This window comes from Ambystoma mexicanum, chromosome 2p (genome assembly GCF_040938575.1).
Source record: "Ambystoma mexicanum isolate Mex_15411 chromosome 2p, UKY_AmexF1_1, whole genome shotgun sequence".
NCBI classification, from domain to species: domain Eukaryota; kingdom Metazoa; phylum Chordata; class Amphibia; order Caudata; family Ambystomatidae; genus Ambystoma; species Ambystoma mexicanum.
The window spans coordinates 10,166,638-10,185,073 of record NC_090923.1 but is presented as its reverse complement, the minus strand read 5'-3'; the positions used below and the strand labels follow the sequence as shown (position 1 = coordinate 10,185,073).

Genomic DNA, 18,436 nt, shown 5'->3' with positions numbered 1-18,436 from the left:
AACTCTGCCTAAAAATCAGCAAAATTGGCGATGGACTAAAAAAATGTCGATTTAGAATGCCACCGCCACTTGTAATCCATGCAGTAATGTCATCAGGCCAAGTGCCGGCAACGGTAATTCAGTTTGGTGGTATCTGGGCGGATTTACCACCCATATACCACCAAACTCGTAATGAAGCGCATGATGTTAAAGTCTCAGAGGAAGGGCCGAAAAAGGAGGGTGCAGGAATTCCTTCTGCACCAACCCCATATGGGTGCTATCCTTTGTCACCTGCAGACAGACTCCGAGTTTGAACCACCATTTTCTCTAGTGGTTGTGAGACACAGACACAGATAACGCCTCCATCAGCTATGGTTCCTAGAAAATGGGATACTGAGGAAAGTGGGAGGATAACTCCTTCAATGGTTAGGGCTGTAGGAAGGTTGAGAACAGAGAGTGGAAAGGGAATAACTCCCTTGACTGCTATGTTAGCAGAAACATTAAGTGTGGAGGAACAAGAGAAAGTGAGGCCAGTAGCTAGAAGAGTAGATGAAGGGTTGAGAATGAGTGAGAAAGGGAAGATTATTTTACCGATATGATAGGGGATAGGCTGCAAAGGGTGGTACAGACAAAGGAGCGGAAACAATTGGAAGAAGCACTGAGGCTAGCGGAAGAGGTAGTGCTGTTATGACAGCAGAGAAGTGAAGAATGGGAAGAAGAGAATAGACAGGCACAGGACGTAGAGGAAGGAAGGTGGAGGCATGGACATGTGCTCAGAAGGTTGGATAAATCAGTTCTTAAAGAGGTCAGTGTGGACCTGGAGGATGGAAGTATTGCTATGAGTATAGGATTCGAGCAGGGAGAACGTATGACGGCACCCTATGGTAGTGCTGAGTTATATAACGGGAAGTGTTGAGACCAACACCAATGTGCCCCTCTCCCTCCAGACCCACATCAGCGTGCCCCCATCTCTCCAGAACCTCACCAATCTACCCCTATCCCTCCCTCCAGACCCACAAAAATGTGTCCATACCCCTCCCGCCACACAAATGTGCCCCTCTCCCTCCAGACCCACACCAATGTTCCCCCGTCCCTCCAGACTCACACCAAAGTGCCTCTATCCCTCCAGACCTACACCAATGTGCCCCATCCCTCTCTCCAGACCCACACCAATGTGCCCCATCTCACCCTACAAAATCATACAAATGTGCCACATCCCTACCTCCAGACGCACATCAATGTGTCCCTATCCTTCCAGCCCGACAATGTGCCCCCATCAGTCCTGACCCACACCAATGTGCCCCTATCCTTCCAGTCCGACATCAATGTGCTCCTCTCCGTCCAGACCCTCACAAATGTGCCTCCATCCTTCACACATATCCACACCAATGTGTCCCTCTCCCCCAGACCCACACCAATGTGTCCCTATCCTTCCAGTCCGACAATGTGCCCCCATCAGTCCTGACCCACACCAATGTGCCCCTATCCTTCCAGTCCGACATCAATGTGCTCCTCTCCGTCCAGACCCTCACAAATGTGCCTCCATCCTTCACACACATCCACACCAATGTGTCCCTCTCCCCCAGACCCACACCAATGTGTCCCTATCCTTCCAGTCCGACATTGTGCCCCCATCAGTCCTGACCCACACCAATGTGCCCCTATCCTTCCAGTCCGACATCAATGTGCTCCTCTCCGTCCAGACCCTCACAAATGTGCCTCCATCCTTCATACATATCCACACCAATGTGCCCCTCTCCCTCCAGACCCACACCAACGTGCCCCATCGCTCCAGACCCACACCAATGTACCCCTGTCCCTCCTTCCAGACCCACATCAATGTGCCCCTTTCGCTCCAGACCGACACCAATATACCCCTATACCTCCAGACCCACAACAATGTGCTAATATCCATCAGAACCACCACATTTTGCCCGTATTCATCCAGACCCACACCAATGTACTCCTATGCCTCCCTCCAGACCCACACCAACATGCCCCCATGCCTCCCGATCAAATAAGTTGCAGGAAGCAGATTACTCCAGAGTAAAGACAGAACAAATAAACAGATTTAACATACAAATGTAGGTACTACTAAACATTCATATTTAATGTAACACAGCAACATATTGGCTGAAGCTCAATATTTTTTTAATCAGCATTTCATTCAATTTGTGAACACAGATGGGTACGGTTTGAATTCAGCACGTCAGTTTTACAGGAGAACTTTAATTGGTAAACATGTTTGTACACAATTCGCTCTTGGAATTCAGAGAGAACAGCTATGATATCATTACATCCACAATACTTTCATTTCAGACAGAAAGGCACAATTTCATGGGTTTTATTGTCTCATAGATCAGTGAATAATTCTATTCCATTTGCCCTCTCTACTCTATTCATATAAAGTCACTTTAGTAAAATACATGTCCACATAAATTATTGGAACACTTGACATATTCTCCAGACCCTTCAAACCAGACCAATTTCTGATCTCAGTCCAATGAACGATCTACTAATCTTGCGTGCCCTACTAGAGACAGGCAATAGTGTAATACACTAGCGGGGATCCTGGAGAGGAGAGTGTTCCACTAGAGACAGGCAATAGTGTAATACACTAGCGGGGATCCTGGAGAGGAGAGTGTTCCACTAGAGATAGGCAATAGTGTAATACACTAGAGGGGATCCTGAGGGGAAGAGTGTTCCAATAGACACAGGCAATAGTGTAATACACTAGAGGGGATTCTGGGAGGAAGAGTGTTCCACTAGAGATAGGCAATAGTTTAATACACTAGAGGGGGTCCTGAGGAGAACAGTGTTCCACTAGAGACAGGCAATAGTGTAATAAGCTAGAGGGGTTCCTGAGGGGAAGAGTGTTCCTCTAGAGACAGGCAATAGTGTAATAAGCTAGAGGGGTTCCTGAGGGGAAGAGTGTTCCTCAAGAGACAGGCATTAGTGTAATACACCAGAGGGGAACCTGAGGAGTAGAGTGTTCCACTAGAGACAGGCAAGAGTGTAATACACTAGAGGGGGTCCTGAGGAGAAGAGTGTTCCACTAGAGACAGGCATCAGTGTATTAGGGTTATAGCAAGTGAGTATGAAGGTTGAGAAATGGGAGTTTATTGTGCAGCAATTTAATGTGGGAATACATTGCTGCCGACCACAGCATCTAAGATACAAGTGCGAGCTGACAGTCAATTTTGAGACCAAGGCAGAGGGCATAAACACCAAGCTCAGAGGAATGCCAGGGAAGCATGCCAAGTGCCTGGTTCAATCATAACAACCAATATAGTTTTGTCAGTCATTGAGAAACCATTCACTTGTTCACGGTGATCAGACAGATGTGAAAGTAGAGTTATACCTTTGCTGAGCTCCCAAATAAGCATAAGAGGATCATAGTGTTTTAACAGTAGAGTCAGAATCTGTAAGAGTAGATTAGTCAGGCCAGGAGTAGAACATAACATTTTAAAATGTGGGTACAAGGTGGTACCTTAGGGCACGCCACCTCCTACTAATAAGGGACTCTGATATCAAATGAGGCATCATAACTGCTAATGTTCTATTACCCTGGAAGCATTGTAAGAAGGATAAGCCTGAGTCCCTGAGGGAGGCATCTCTCAGACTAAGTAGGATCTAATGGTCAATGGTGTCAAAGGCAACTGAGAGGTCCAAGAGAATATTAAAGGGTTCCCACATTCACTTCACCATCTGTATACGTTCTCTTGCACCATCTGCACAAATGGTTACGCGTTTAGTGACAGGCAGCGTCTTGGAGAACAATTCATAGGACAGTTTCCCAAATAAATACAAACAGTGTCTATAGTTATTTGTTCAACCACTGAGAAAGCACTTTTTCAAAATATTGGCGCCCATTAATCTGCATGGGATCCTTAGGTAAACTGTTCCATAGGATGGGTACCCTAGTACAGAAAGTACAGTATTCGTTTAACATATTCCAGAAGGGATGCATTTGAAACAGAAGTGATTCAACCAATCATAATTATCCACTATTTGTATGCCAAAGGAAAACGGGAACAGATGTGGCGATAGCTTAATCACATTTTTAGTAAATAGCCATGCCAAACTCAGACCCATTGAAGAAGCAACACCTGCTCTCTGAAGCTACAACTGCAAAGGGGATTTCCCCACCTACATGTTCCCACATATGGCAGATGAGAACACTGGAATATTTTCCACATTCATTACACTGAAATGGGTTCTCACTCATGTTTTATCTAGTGTCTAAAAAGGTTACTATTCACAATGAACCTCTTTCCACATTTAGTGCACTCATGAGGTTTCTCGCCTGTATGTGTTCTCTGCTGGATAGTAAGATGTCCCTTCTGAGCAAACCCTTTCCCACATTAAGGGCACTCATGAGGTTTCTCGCCTGTATGTGTTCTCTGCTGGATAGTAAGATGTCCCTTCTGAGCAAACCCTTTCCCACATTAAGGGCACTCATGAGGTTTTCCCGCCTGTATGTGTTCTCTGGTGGATAGTGAGATGTCCCTTCTGAGCAAACACTTTCCCACACTCAGAGCACTCATGAGGTTTCACACCTGTATGTGTTCTCTGGTGGCTAGTAAGATATCCCTTCCGAGCAAACCCTTTCCCACATTCAGTGCACACATACGGTTTCTCACCTGTATGTGTTCTCTGGTGGCAAGTAAGAGCTCCTCTTTGAGCAAACTCTTTCCCACATTCAGTGCACTCATGAGGTTTCTCACCTGTATGAGTTGTCTGGTGCCAAATAAGATGTCCCTTCCGAGCAAACCCTTTCCCACATTCAGTGCACACATGAGGTTTTTCACCTGTATGTGTTCTCTGGTGGCGAATAAGATCTCCCTTCTGAGCAAACCCTTTCCCACATTCAGTGCACTCATGAGGTTTCACACCTGTATGTGTTGTCTGGTGCCAAATAAGATGTCCCTTCCAAGCAAATCCTTTCCCACATTCAGTGCACACATGAGGTGTCCCACCTGTATGTGTTCTCTGGTGGCTAATAAGATGTCCCTTAAGAGCAAACCCTTTCCCACATTCAGTGCACACATGAGGTTTCTCACCTGTATGTGTTCTCTGGTGGCTAGTAAGAGTTCCCTTCTGAGCAAACCCTTTCCCACATTCAGTGCACACATGAGGTGTCTCACCTGTATGTGTTCTCTGGTGGCGAATAAGATGTCCCTTCAGAGCAAACCCTTTCCCACATTCAGTGCACACATGAGGTTTCTCGCCTGTATGTGTTCTCTGGTGGCTAACAAGAGCTCCTTTCTGAGAAAACCCTTTCCCACATTCAGTGCACACATGAGGCTTTTCACCTGAATGTGTTCTCTGGTGGTGAATAAGAACTTCCTTCCGAGCAAACCTTTTCGCACATTCAGTGCACACATGAGGTTTCTCACCTGTATGTGTTCTCTGGTGGTGAATAAGATTTCCCTTCCGAGCAAACCCTTTCCCACATTCAGTGCACACATGAGGTTTCTCACCTGGATGTGTTCTCTGATGGATAGCAAGCTCTCGTTTCCCAGCAAACCCTGTCCCACATTCAGTGCACACATGAGGTTTCTTACCTGTATGCATTTTTTGGGGGCAGCCAACTTTATCATACAAAATTGACATTATTTTCAAATTCAGTGAACTGATAAGGTATTTCACCCATGTTCTTATGTGGGCAATAACTATGTTTTTAAGATGGCAACTTTTCCAATATTCTGTGCATGTGTAATGTTTCCTGTCAGTTTATTGTGTCATGTGCTTAATAAGAGGACACTTCCCACTGAATCTATACCCAAATTCAGAGAACAAATGAGCTTTCTCGTGTGAAGCTCAATTCGGGTGACAAACACGATTTTTCCTCTTATTGAAGCTTTTAAAATATTCAGCGCAAGGATACACTTTTCCCATTCACACTTACAAGTTTTTCACAAAATGCTTTAAAGAAACTACCTTTACATTCAGAATGTGTATAAAATAGCACTCAAATGTGTTCTTTCAGGAATAAGAGTGAAAACAAAAATGCTTTTCTTACTGCACATCAACATTGTTTTCATGCCAGACATCCCTCTCCCTCAATATTTACAGAAGGAACAAGCTTGGTTACAAGATGTTACAATGAAGGAGTTGCATGGACAGAAGCCATCGTGTAGCCAATGGGCTTCTCAATCTCATTTCATGAATACTCTGAAAAGGCAACTGGACCCCAAACTTGCACACTTCTCAGGTGCTTGGGAATTGCATACTCTAATAATGACACTTTTCACTGCATTAGTCCAGAGAATCTAACAATCACTGTTGTTGAATTTCTGGGGCATCAATCACCTGTTAAAATAAAAGGAGATGCACGTTATTAGTTTCAACAAATTCTCAATCGCAGGCATGACATGTAACAGGCAGACTGGTTCTCAGTAGTAGTGATGTGCACAAGTTAATTACTCACGTAGTAGCTCATAAGACGTTGAATACTAGGGTGCCATCTATTGGGGACACACACTCTACGGGGCAGAGTAGTGGTTCTCTGATGATAGGAATAGAGGGATTCATTTTTATTTAGACCGTTTTAGTATCTAATAGTGTGAGAATAAAGCACAGACTGGCTAAACAAATATTTTAAGTAGATATTTAAACATCAGGGCCATGGATTTACTTTCTCCAGAAATGACTAAACTGGCTTGAAAGTGCCACATTTCCATATACAAGCGATAAAGGCAGGACGAGGGCAGGGTCGGGAGCCTAACAGTCCTGTAATGACTGACGATTATCGACAATTCAATCTTATAATAGAGGGAAACTGTGTTCTATTTACTTGCAAGCTTCACAACCTGGTAAAATAGCGTCATGGCTTTATGTGATTCCTGCAGCATAGCAGCATCAAGAAATTGATAAATGTTCGTGCCATTTGGCAAGGTAATACGTGGAATCTGCCTTGAAAAAGACCGATGTGGTCGAACCATGTGCCGGCACAGTTCTTTGTCCTGCAATGACCATGGATTAAAAGAATTGAGAACTTCTTTCACCTATGTTGACTAGCTCGGTCATACCGATTGCTTTGTTCACTTTAGCGCATGTTCACGGACCACTTTTGTTATCCCTTTTCAAAATACCACTGGGTAGTGTTCAGGAGGTGGAAGAAAAATACAGTTTTATTGTTGAGTGGGTGTAAATGGGTATGTTACTTGCCAGTTTCCCATAACCCGGTCCAGACCCCCATTTTGTGGATGCTGATAATTGCACCCTAGGTTGAATCTGAGGGTGCCCCTGCACCCTCTGCACTGTGAGTAAGGATTACTTTTATGAAATCTCCAGTAACCAATGGGAATGCAGCCCCAACATTGTTAATATCCAAGAAGGGATCAGCACCATTTACTGATTTTCACACACAGTTGTTTGTGTCTCATATGGCATTGGGCTGGGAATAAGGTGTATGTAGTGTGAATAGTATGAATAGTCACCCCAGGATACGCGGGCCTCCCACCGTCTGTCCGACTGTCTATCAGACAGTCAGTCCTAGATTACTTATTGTGCAACAGAATATACGAGAAACTGAGCATTCCAGTATGGGTGGAAAAACACTAGTTTGAGGTAACGCGATACTATCAATTCCCTTTTGTGGCTCCCCCTTCTTGCAGCTTCAAGAAATAAAATGTGTGTGTGTGCGTGTTTGTTTGTGCATGTGAAGAAGAAGTCAGAGCCTTGTCTGCCATTGCACAATCCATCCAGGGCATACGTGCTGTGAATCAAGCATGGTATCAAGAGAAAACACAGAAACAAGCGATACAGTTTCAAAAACATTGATTTGGCTGAAAGGGATGGGATAATACCCAACTGTCCCTAACTCAAAGGTGGGAGTGGTCTCTACCAGAAAGTAAACTAAGGGTAGTCTAAGTTTGTCAGTCCAAAACAGAAAAGGCTGTCTGTGTCAAACCTATGCTTGCCCTCACTTCTATAGAATAACAGTGTGCAAGGGACTGGATAAACTCAAGTTTTCAAATGTAAAACAGGACAGCACTGGAGCCCTTCCACAGCTCCCTTTCCCAAGTTCAAGACACTCAGGTTCACTAAAGTTCTGCAAAGTTCAAAATATCTTCTCACCAGGTATGCAGGCTTCTCCGGGTTCCCTTTCCAAAAATTAAGACCCTTTGGTTCAGACACTCTTGGTTTCACAAAGTTCCCTTTTCAAATTGTTTCCCAAAGTTCAATATTCCAATAGTTTCCCAAAATTCCCTTTTCTTGTCAACTCCTTAAACACAAAGTTCAGTTCATAACAATTCAACTCTATCCATCAAGGGTTGCCTTCCCCACACGTCAAGAAGCTCTTTCAACTGGTTTTATGGTTCACTTATTCAGTGGGTCTCCCTGGGTCGTGGCGCTGTGTCAGACAACACTGTCCACCCATTACAGGTCACGCAACCTGGGATCCAGAGCTTAGCTTCGCCCTTTCTTGACAGTCTGACTTATTCACTTGTTCCAAAAAGTAGTCACTTTTTGCACTTCACTTTCTTTCCAGCACCTCTTCCTGGGAATTTCACTCACTTTTCCTTACTAGCATTGCTCTCCTGCCAGTGCTTTCTATTTTGCTTGGTTTTCAGTTTGCACACTGCTCCACTTCACTTTAAGAAGCCATCTCCATTCATATATAGGTTTTCGAGAATGTTCAATCATACACGTGACCACTCTGTTACTTAGTATCTCATCTTTAGTGTGCTTCCTTCTCTTGGTATACTTTACGACTGCAGTATCACCCTTCAATGGACGCGTCCCTCTTCATACATGCTTGCTTGGATACTTAGTATTCACTCGCACTTTCACAAACCGCCTCTCCTTTGCATTCAGACTCACCGGTTGTACTCAGCTTTAATGGTTCTTCGTTCTTAGGTCAGGGTCTCACCACCTGCCTCTCAGACTACCCTGTGCTGGCACTTCCAGCCCGGGTAATGAGCAGTCTCTGGCCCCATACAAGGGATCACCACTTCACGCGGCACCCTTCGGCTCTTTTCACTGGCTCCCTGGAGACACAGCTCCCTCGCAATGCGACTCCCACTTGCCCTTCTCGGCTCTTTGTTCTCCCTGAAACACTCACAGGTTGAGCTGGTCTTCCTTCTGCTCTCCTCCCAAGTCACTCTCCTACTTGCTCTAGGTTCCAGCTTTTATAGTCCCAGCAAGGTTTGATAAGATGCAGGTGACTGTAGTCTGCTTCAAGTGCCTGACCTCATTAGTGTGACACATGTATTGAGAGTATAGGGTTGCCTCTGTTTGCGTAGTCTTCCCAGTGCCGTGATGGGGTTTCTCATAGGAAGCTTGCATACCTCCTAGCTCCCTATTCTTCGTCTCAGTACTTGAATGGTACATAAGGGGAACAGATGTTCTGGGACTTGCAATATCTCATAAAGGCTGAGGGGTTTTGGACTTTCCTCTTCCTCTTCTCAGTACTAGGTGGGTAATGTACATAGGAAGAGTGCATTGGTTGAATGCTTGTCTTCCTCTTCTCAGTACTGGATGGGTGATGTACATAGGAAGAGTATATTGGTTGTTATTGGTAGAATTGTTCTCTTCCTCTCTTCCTCTTCTCAGTACTAGGTGGGTGGTGTACTAGGTGGGTGGTGTACATAGGAAGAGTATATTGGTTGAATGCTTCTCTTCCTCTTCTCAGTACTAGGTGGGTGATGTACATAGGAAGAGTGTACTGGTTGAATGATTCTCTTCCTCTTCTCAGTACTAGCTGGGTGATGTACATAGGAAGAGTATATTGGTTGAATGCTTCTCTTCCTCTTCTCAGTACTAGGTGGGTGGTGTACATAGGAAGAGTATATTGGTTGAATGCTTCTCTTCCTCTTCTCAGTACTAGGTGGGTGATGTACATAGGAAGAGTATGTTGGTTGAATGCTCTCTTCCTCTTCGCAGTACTAGGTGGGTGGTATATATAGGATGAGTATATTGGTTGAAGGCTTCTCTTGCTCTTCTCAGTACTAGGTGGGTGGTATACATAGGAAGAGTATAATGGTTGAAGGCTTCTCTTGCTCTTCTCAGTACTAGGTGGGTGATGTACATAGGAAGAGTATATTGTTTGAATGCTTCTCTTCCTCTTCTCAGTACTAGGTGGGTGATGTACATAGGAAGAGTATATTGGTTGAATGCTTCTCTTCCTCTTCTCAGTACTAGGTGGGTGGTGTACATAGGAAGAGTATATTGGTTGAAGGCTTCTCTTGCTCTTCTCAGTACTAGGTGGGTGGTGTACACAGGAAGAGTATATTGGTTGAATGCTTGTCTTCCTCTTCTCAGTACTAGTTGGATGATGTACATAGGAAGAGTATATTGGTTGAATGCTTCTCTTCCTCTTCTCAGTACTAGGTGGGTGATGTACATAGGAAGAGCATATTGGTTGAATGCTTATCTTCCTCTTCTCAGTACTAGGTGTGGGTGATGTACATAGGAAGAGTATGTTGGTTAAAATCTTCTCTTCCTCTTCTCAGTACTAGGTGTGGGTGATGCACATAGGAAGAGTATACTGGCTGAATGCTTCTCTTCCTCTTCTCAGTACTAGCTGTGTGGTGTACATAGGAAGAGTATAATGGTTGAATGCTTCTCTTCCTCTTCTCAGTACTAGGTGGGTGGTGTACATAGGAAGAGTATATTGGTTGAATGCTTCTCTTCATCTTCTCAGTACTAGGTGAGTGGTATACATAGGAAGAGTATATTGGTTGAAGGCTTCTCTTGCTCTTCTCAGTACTAGGTGGGTGGTGTACATAGGAAGAGTATATTGGTTGAAGGCTTCTCTTCCTCTTCTCAGTACTAGGTGGGTGATGTACATAGGAAGAGTATATTGGTTGAATGCTTCTCTTCCTCTTCTCAGTACTAGGTGGATGATGTACATAGGAAGAGTATATTGGTTGAAGGCTTATCTTGCTCTTCTCAGTACTAGGTGTGGGTGATGTACATATGAAGAGTATATTGGTTGAAGGCTTCTCTTGCTCTTCTCAGTACTAGGTGTGGGTGGTATACATAGGAAGAGTTTATTGGTTGAAGGCTTCTCTTGCTCTTCTCAGTACTAGGTGGGTGGTGTACATAGGAAGAGTATATTGGTTGAATGCTTGTCTTCCTCTTCTCAGTACTAGTTGGATGATGTACATAGGAAGAGTATATTGGTTGAATGCTTCTCTTCCTCTTCTCAGTACTAGGTGGGTGATGTACATAGGAAGAGCATATTGGTTGAATGCTTATCTTCCTCTTCTCAGTACTAGGTGGGTGATGTACATAAGAAGAGTATATTGGTTGAATGCTTCTCTTCCTCTTCTCAGTACTAGGTGGGTGATGTACATAGGAAGAGTATGTTGGTTAAAACCATCTCTTTCTCTTCTCAGTACAAGGTGTGGGTGATGTACATAGGAAGAGTATATTGGTTGAATGCTTCTCTTCCTCTTCTCAGTACTAGGTGGGTGATGTACATAGGAAGAGTATACTGGTTGAATGCTTCTCTTCCTCTTCTCAGTACTAGGTGGGTGATGTACATAGGAAGAGTATATTGGTTGAATGCTTCTCTTCTTCTTCTCAGTACTAGCTGAGGGGGAGGATGGGGGGGTTATCAACTTTCCAGGTGGTGGGGGGGGGGTTGGTGGGGTGGTGAAACCCACACCAGAGGTTTAATAATTCCCGATTTTGAAGGTTGCAGAAAATCAGCCAAAACTAAATCTGTCTTTTTTGTGTTTGGCCTTCAACATGTAGAAATATCGCATAGGACACACATTTCTGTACAACAAGAGGGTCAAACCAGCCCTTTTTTGTGAGTGCTGCCACATTCTGAGGGGATATTCCCTTGGAGACAACCTCCCCTGGTCTGTTCTCAGGTGTGTCATCTGTACAGCCAGCACCTTAGGCTGTGTATGCCAAATCACCCTCCAGAGGCAACAAGTCTTTTTCAGGGTGCAAAGGTTCACAACATTTAACAACCTGGGTGTAACCATTTCCTTGTGTGGCATGCATCCGTCTCGAGTCCCCTTTGAATCACACTCTCCACGCTCTACCAATCATGATCCATTTATCTGGCCTCGACTTGTCATAACAAGATTGCAATATAAAGAAGAATGCCCTGCTGTACCTCAACACCCTCCATCCTAGTCTCTCAAGGCTTGCTTCTTATTCATTTATTTATTTTATTGCTTATATAGCGTCACATGCCTGCAGGCCTCAGGTCGCACAGGCTCTTAACTCAAGGAGTGAAAAAGCATTACAAACTCCATCATTGAGGTTCTTTTCTCAGAAGCAGCAAAAGCTACAACCCTGCCCTTGCTCGAGCCCACTTCCAGCAGTGCTAAGTCCATTCATTCATTCAGTCCAGAGAGTTATTTCACAGATAAAGAGAAGATGTTCTCCCTTCAGTGAAGGTTCATCAGATCCTTACACTGTCCACATGTTGGGAGACTGCTTTGAGCAGGTTTGTCAGGAACCTACGACTGAATGTTCTCCCACACATTGGCAATGTAATTCTAGCAGGACTAAAGCATTCACATGACCCAGGCCCTTTGCCTCCCATCATCATTAATATCGCATCAGCCTGCTGTGATACTGAGGATGACTGCCTGCCAGTGCTTGGTCTTGTCAACCACCCCTTCCTGCTGCCTTCAGCCATGCCCGTCTCTCTGTACTCTAGTGCCTGGGTATCATCGTCAATGCTTCCCTTTCCCAGGTGGGCTGCCCATCGGACCGTCCCACCCTGGTAGCCTGAACCAGCAGGAAGCCTGAGCAACTGGTTGGTGGGAGGACTCTGGGAGGCCTGGATATTGATTGCTCCTTAGTTCTTTCCTCAGCCTCACTGGTGATATATTGTGCACTTGCCTGCCCTAGCTCTCCTTTCCTACATTTGGTATTCATGAGGAAAGAGGTGTATTCCTCTCCAGTCCAGATGGTGGCACCCACTTGCCTTTCTGTTATTCAGCTCCTGGGTAGAGTTGGAAGGTGTGGGGGTCTGTGCAGGCTCACTTGAGATCTCCATTTCGGACAATATATTATCAAGTCTAAGGGCCTCATTACAAGTTTGGTGGTAACCTTGCTGGTAAAACGGGTAGGTTGCCGCCGGACTTGCAATATTTACAGGCGCTTGACTTCCCGGTAACACCGGGGTATTACGACCCCGGTATTCCAAGAAGTGCCGGCGCTTCCATGAAACTCTGCCGGTGGGTGCCGTTCTGCCCGCCAGGTCAGACCCTGGCGGGACAGCAACCAGCCGCAGAGTCGTGGGCTTACTGCCATCGTTGTTACCGTACCGGCACACTCAGAATGAGGCCCTAAGAATCGAAAATGTATAAAGCTTTTAAGAGATGGTATATATGAAGTCCAAATCATAGGGCCTCATTACACGGAAGGCGGTGATCCAGGGTGCTATTAGCTATTAGCATCCTGGACCATGCCGGTAAATTACCGGCACCGCCTTGGTGGAAAGGGGATTTACCGCCCCATTCCAAGGTTGGTGGGGCGGTAAATCCCCCTTCCGCCATTGCCCTTCCCCATTCCCATTTCTGCCCCATAGGGCTCTATGGGAATGGGGAAGGCGCTAATTACGGCACTGCAATTTTGCGGTGCCGTAATTAGCTCCGAGGTCCCTTAGCGGGTTGGTTTTTAACGCCTGCAAAAAGCAGGCGTTAAAGCACCAACCCGCTAAGGGACCTCGTAGTAAGGCGATAATGGTTAACGGTCACGTTACCATTAACGGTGGCCGTTAACCATTACCGCCTTCCGTGTAATGAGGCCCAAAGTATCAAATAAGCAGCGAGTACTAACGTTACTGGAGAAACTTGAAGGTGTTGAACTAAACTGAGGTGAGATCTGGAGAGCTAATCTTATTAATGTTGGTTTCAAATTAATGTATTCTTAGGTACATTAAAAATGATTAAATTATTAAGTATATGCATCATTAAAAGCAAAGCGTTCTCCGTTAAGCCCAAATTGTTTTTTATTGGATATATTCATTTACTGTTGTGTGTTTTTGTTAGAAGTATGGAAGATAACATATACAAATGTTTCGCATAAGGTCAAAAAACTACCTCTAATTATTTTTAAATCATTATTTTAAATTAATATGTACTATAAAAATGAAAAAAGGTGTTCTCATATACGGATTTCAATCACAATAAAAACAATTAATTCCAACTGGAAAGACGTAAATGGAATATCTATTAATTCCTGGTGCGCTCAGGTGCCGTTTGTTACGAGAGGATTCAAGTTAAAACTTAACTCTTGATGTTTTCTTTTTTTTTTTTACAACAATTGCAGATGTATTTCTGGCAACAAAAACTCGCAAGAACTCCTTTTCACCTGGTGAATAAAGGGAAGCAGTCATCAAGCTGTGATGTCATTTCTGGTGCCTTCTGTGAGAAACGTCAAGGTGTCTCCCTAACTAGTCCCTGGGGGTCTCTCATCCAGATAGCCAAGACACGGCCATCGCTATTGGATCCAGTTCCTGGGGGTGGACCAGTGAGGGAGGATCACCTGGATGGGGGATCCTCAGGGAGTGGAAATGGGACACTGATGGGTGAGATGCAGTATCCCCCTTCTTTCAACACCTTTTCCCCATCTTACCACATAGGATATTCCAAAACACCCCCCCCCCCACACTTTTTTGACAAAAGTAATTTCGCACACCATGAAAGACAACGGACTATGACCAGAGCCGTTTACCTGACATGTCCCTATACAAGGGTCAGGCAAAGTCAGACAATTGACCAGAATCACACACACGTGACGACCCTTTCACTTCCCCACAAGGATAAAAGGTGGAGTACGAGAGCACAGGATGAGCAAGGCAGACCGCACGACGAGAGAGCTAACTCAGCACTGCAGTTCAAAAGGAGGCGAAAGACGGTGCAAACCAAGGGAAACAACCTTGCCCTTTCTGAGCCAGGCCCATGAGACCTCCGTGGAAGGAATGGTAAGACTGCGAACAATAGCTTGCAGCGGTTGTCAACGGTACATAGAGCGTGCCTACACTGATGAGCAGGACCGAGGGAGATACCTGCTATCGTGTTACCAGTCTTGACTCCAGATACAAGGAAAGCCAAGTGGTTCATCACAGCCAGTGAGTCAAGGGGAGAACCGATAAGAAACCGAACTGTGTTGGATTTAAGTCGCAAAGTGCCACATTGAGAAATGTTCAAAGAACTGTCCATTGATAAGGGAAAATCAGCTGAAGAGGGGACCGGCACCACGTGGGTGCTCACTCAAGAGACTCTGGTTAATCATGTGTTGATTTAAACTACTGATACCAGAAGGCTGTAGTATAGCCGCCAGGAGAGGTAAAAGCAGTCATACAGGGGTCTAGCAAAATCCCTGTACAGTCGAACGTTTTTGACCGACAAACCATCGAAAATACAAGGGAAGTGAATCCTGCCTCAAGAGAGAGCAAAAGGAATCGAGAAGTGGCCAGAGTGAACCTGACAGAGGGATGCTTATAAAGGGGGGCGAAGTCTAAAGTCCCAAGAAACAGTGTGTTGTCAAAAGTGAACCTGGCAGATGGATGTCCACTGAGAAATCTTTAAAAAGACATTAAGGTTTGTGAATGTCAAGGAGAAAGTATCTTTGCAAAAGCAAGAGTGAACCCGACGAAGGGAGGCAAACTTGTTTAGGATCCGAGACCCAGAAGATGGGGTTGCAGGGGGTGAAAAGCAATCACCCAGCGTCCATTTGGAAAGTAACTTTGACCATCAAAGGTCCTGATAGCTGAGAACAGAACTGTTGTCTTGTGCTGGGAAAGCTCAAGAGTGAGCTCAGGAGTACAACTTGTCCCGTGCTCAAAACATGGGAAAGGGAGACGCCAACTACACATCCTAACTTATCATTTGTGAACATCTTTCTTTCTTTCTTTCTTTCTTTCTTTCTTTCTTTCTTTCTTTCTTTCTTTCTTTCTTTCTTTCTTGTGAACCTTATCCCACACTCTTTTTTTATATTTAGCTGTAAGGACTGACAATGTTTTTTTTTTCTTTTTTAGTATAGGGCCTTTTTATTTGACAAGACAGCACTAGGACTGTTTTATTATTATTTGATGGCCATAGCTTGCTCCCATCTTATCTTTAGGTTTAGATTAGGCAGTTTTCCAACATGCATATTCAGTTTAATAAACACCCTTGAACTGTGATCACTTGTGTCTGTCTTTACTGTTTCCACCATGTGTTCTTTACTGTCGAAGGCCGAAGTCCAAGGCAAGAGCAGGAGCTCTATGCTGCTCCACTTAATCCCCAGGATCCAGCATGCCTCCCAGGACCCCCCCCCTTTGTATGGATTACCTCCACTGCAGGCAATGGGAATACCAGCTCCGAGCATCTACAAAGATGGCCGACATTGTTACCAGTATCTCCAAGGAAACACAGCCTGGGCCAGTAAATGCCTGTGATTGGATGTTGCCTCATCATAAACAAGCAGTCTGGATTTGCCGGACGGTGAAGCCAGTATCTGTCGAAGGCCAAAGTCCAAGGCAAGAGCAGGAGCTCTCTGCCGCTCTCCACTGCTTGCTGCTGTGGACAAAGGACTCCAACGCTACTGCTACCTGGAACAACTCCTCAATGCCAGTTAAGCCTGAAGTACTTATCTGTACTGCCGGCACTTCACCATATGACCTGATTATCCCCAGTCTCGCCCCATACCCTCACCAGCCCAAGAGCATATGCCAAACCCCACTCACAGTCGGATGTGAGGTATAACCCTTCCCTTACCACCACCCACAGCGTTAAAATATCACAAGCCCCACCCACCAAGCCTACCTTAGACAATGCAGCCCGGATCTACCTTATCCAGTGCCCCATACTTTCCTAAGCCATGACACACATGCTTCATCTGCGCAGGACACACCCTCGTGCACTGAGCCCTCCTCCCTCGAGACTCGTGACTGCCACTACCGCCTCAATCGAAGCCCACAACTCACTACCCCCAACATGAAACCGTCCACGACCACCTCCAGAACCAGACTCTCCTCCCTCAGACCTGTGCCCAAAGACGATAAGAGCTCATCGTCGGCCAACCACCTGTATGATACAGACCCATCAAGGGCCTTCATCGCACTGCCCCAAACACAGCTCAAGCCACGCAAAGAAAACACAAAGACCGCCAGTTTTAGCCAGTCCCCGCAGGGATCAGCTCATCCTAATCGTACTAAACCCCTCATTCCGCCTCCACTATCCCAGAGAAAGCACAGGCTTCACTCCAGAACTTCCCTAGTCACTCCCACCTACCTCTCTGCTCAGACTGGGCAAGGAAATGAGCACCTGGGTGAACGCACACGCATAAGCAATGCCTCCATTCCAGCTCCCCCCACCAAACACCCTAATGCTCATACGACCACCCTTAAGACCGTGACTGACTTCAGCCCGCCTGCCTCATGCATCCCCCCTAAACTCAATCCTCTTAAACAAAGTAGGGCCAGCACTAATCCCTCCCATTGGATACATCCTCAAGCTATCCGGACCACTCCAGGCCAAAAACCAGCACCACTCCTTGCACACAGCAACGCTGCTCTATCCAAACCTGATCACCTCTTACATGCAGCTCTCATTAACACAAGGGGAGTCATTACGAGTTTGGAGGTAGCCATGGTGCAAATAGCGCCATGGCTGCCTCCAAACCTGTGTCCAGGTCCGTGGTGTCGGAATGGGGACTTACCGGGACATTCCGACCTATGCGGACCCGGTAAGTCCCCATTTCGAAAACCATTCCCCATTCCCATTCGAGCCCCTATAAGGCTCAATGGGAATGGGGAAGGAGCTAATAACGGGCCCCCAAATAGCGGGCCCATTATTAGCTCCATAGTCCCTTAACGGGTCCCGCTAAGGGTGGCTGGTAAAACCAGCCGGCCCTAGTGGGACCCGCTAAGGGACCTCGGAATGCGGCGGTAGGGGTTAACGGCACTGGCGTCCTTACTGGTGCTGTTAACCCCCTACCGCCGTACTCAGAATGACCCCCATAGTCTTTAACAGCTCATGCTATCGGCATTAATGACCTAATATCCAATCTGGAACTAGACCTCCTAGCCGTTACGAAAACCTGGCTCCAGGAAGCTTCAGGTCCTGCTCAATCCATAGCGTTACTAAAAGGATACACCTTCATTAGATTCGACCGAATAAATGCATGTGGGGGCGGAGTAGCCCTTATCCATAGAGAAAACCTCGATATCAGACTCACTAGTACTTCCTGTAAAGGACACCATGGCCCTCATTACAAGTCAGGCGTTAAGGGTTTAACGGCGCAGACGGCGCCGTTACCCCTTAACGTCTGATTCACACTTTAACGCCTGCTTTTTGCAGGCGTTAAAGTCCAAGGCGCTAAGCGACCTTGATGCTAATTACGGCACCGTAATTTACAGTGCCGTAATTAGCGCCTTCCCCATCCCCATTATGCCCTATGGGGCAAAAATGGGAATGGGGAAGGGTGAATGGGGAATTACCTTGGAATGGGGCGGTAATTCCGACATCCACCATGGCGGAATACG

General features: G+C 45.7%; 1 protein-coding gene across 2 annotated transcripts in view; it reads right to left on the bottom strand.

The window, feature by feature from the left end:
* Positions 1-2,062: 2,062 nt before the first annotated feature.
* Positions 2,063-18,436, bottom strand: part of LOC138566133 (zinc finger protein 432-like) — a 41,745-nt gene continuing 25,371 nt past the window's right edge. For both annotated transcript variants that reach the window (XM_069643138.1, XM_069643137.1), the window contains one exon: positions 2,063-6,294. In XM_069643138.1, the coding sequence (XP_069499239.1) occupies positions 4,438-5,595 (1,158 nt within the window). In that variant the 5' untranslated portion in view covers positions 5,596-6,294 and the 3' untranslated portion in view covers positions 2,063-4,437. The remainder of the gene's footprint in view (positions 6,295-18,436) is intronic.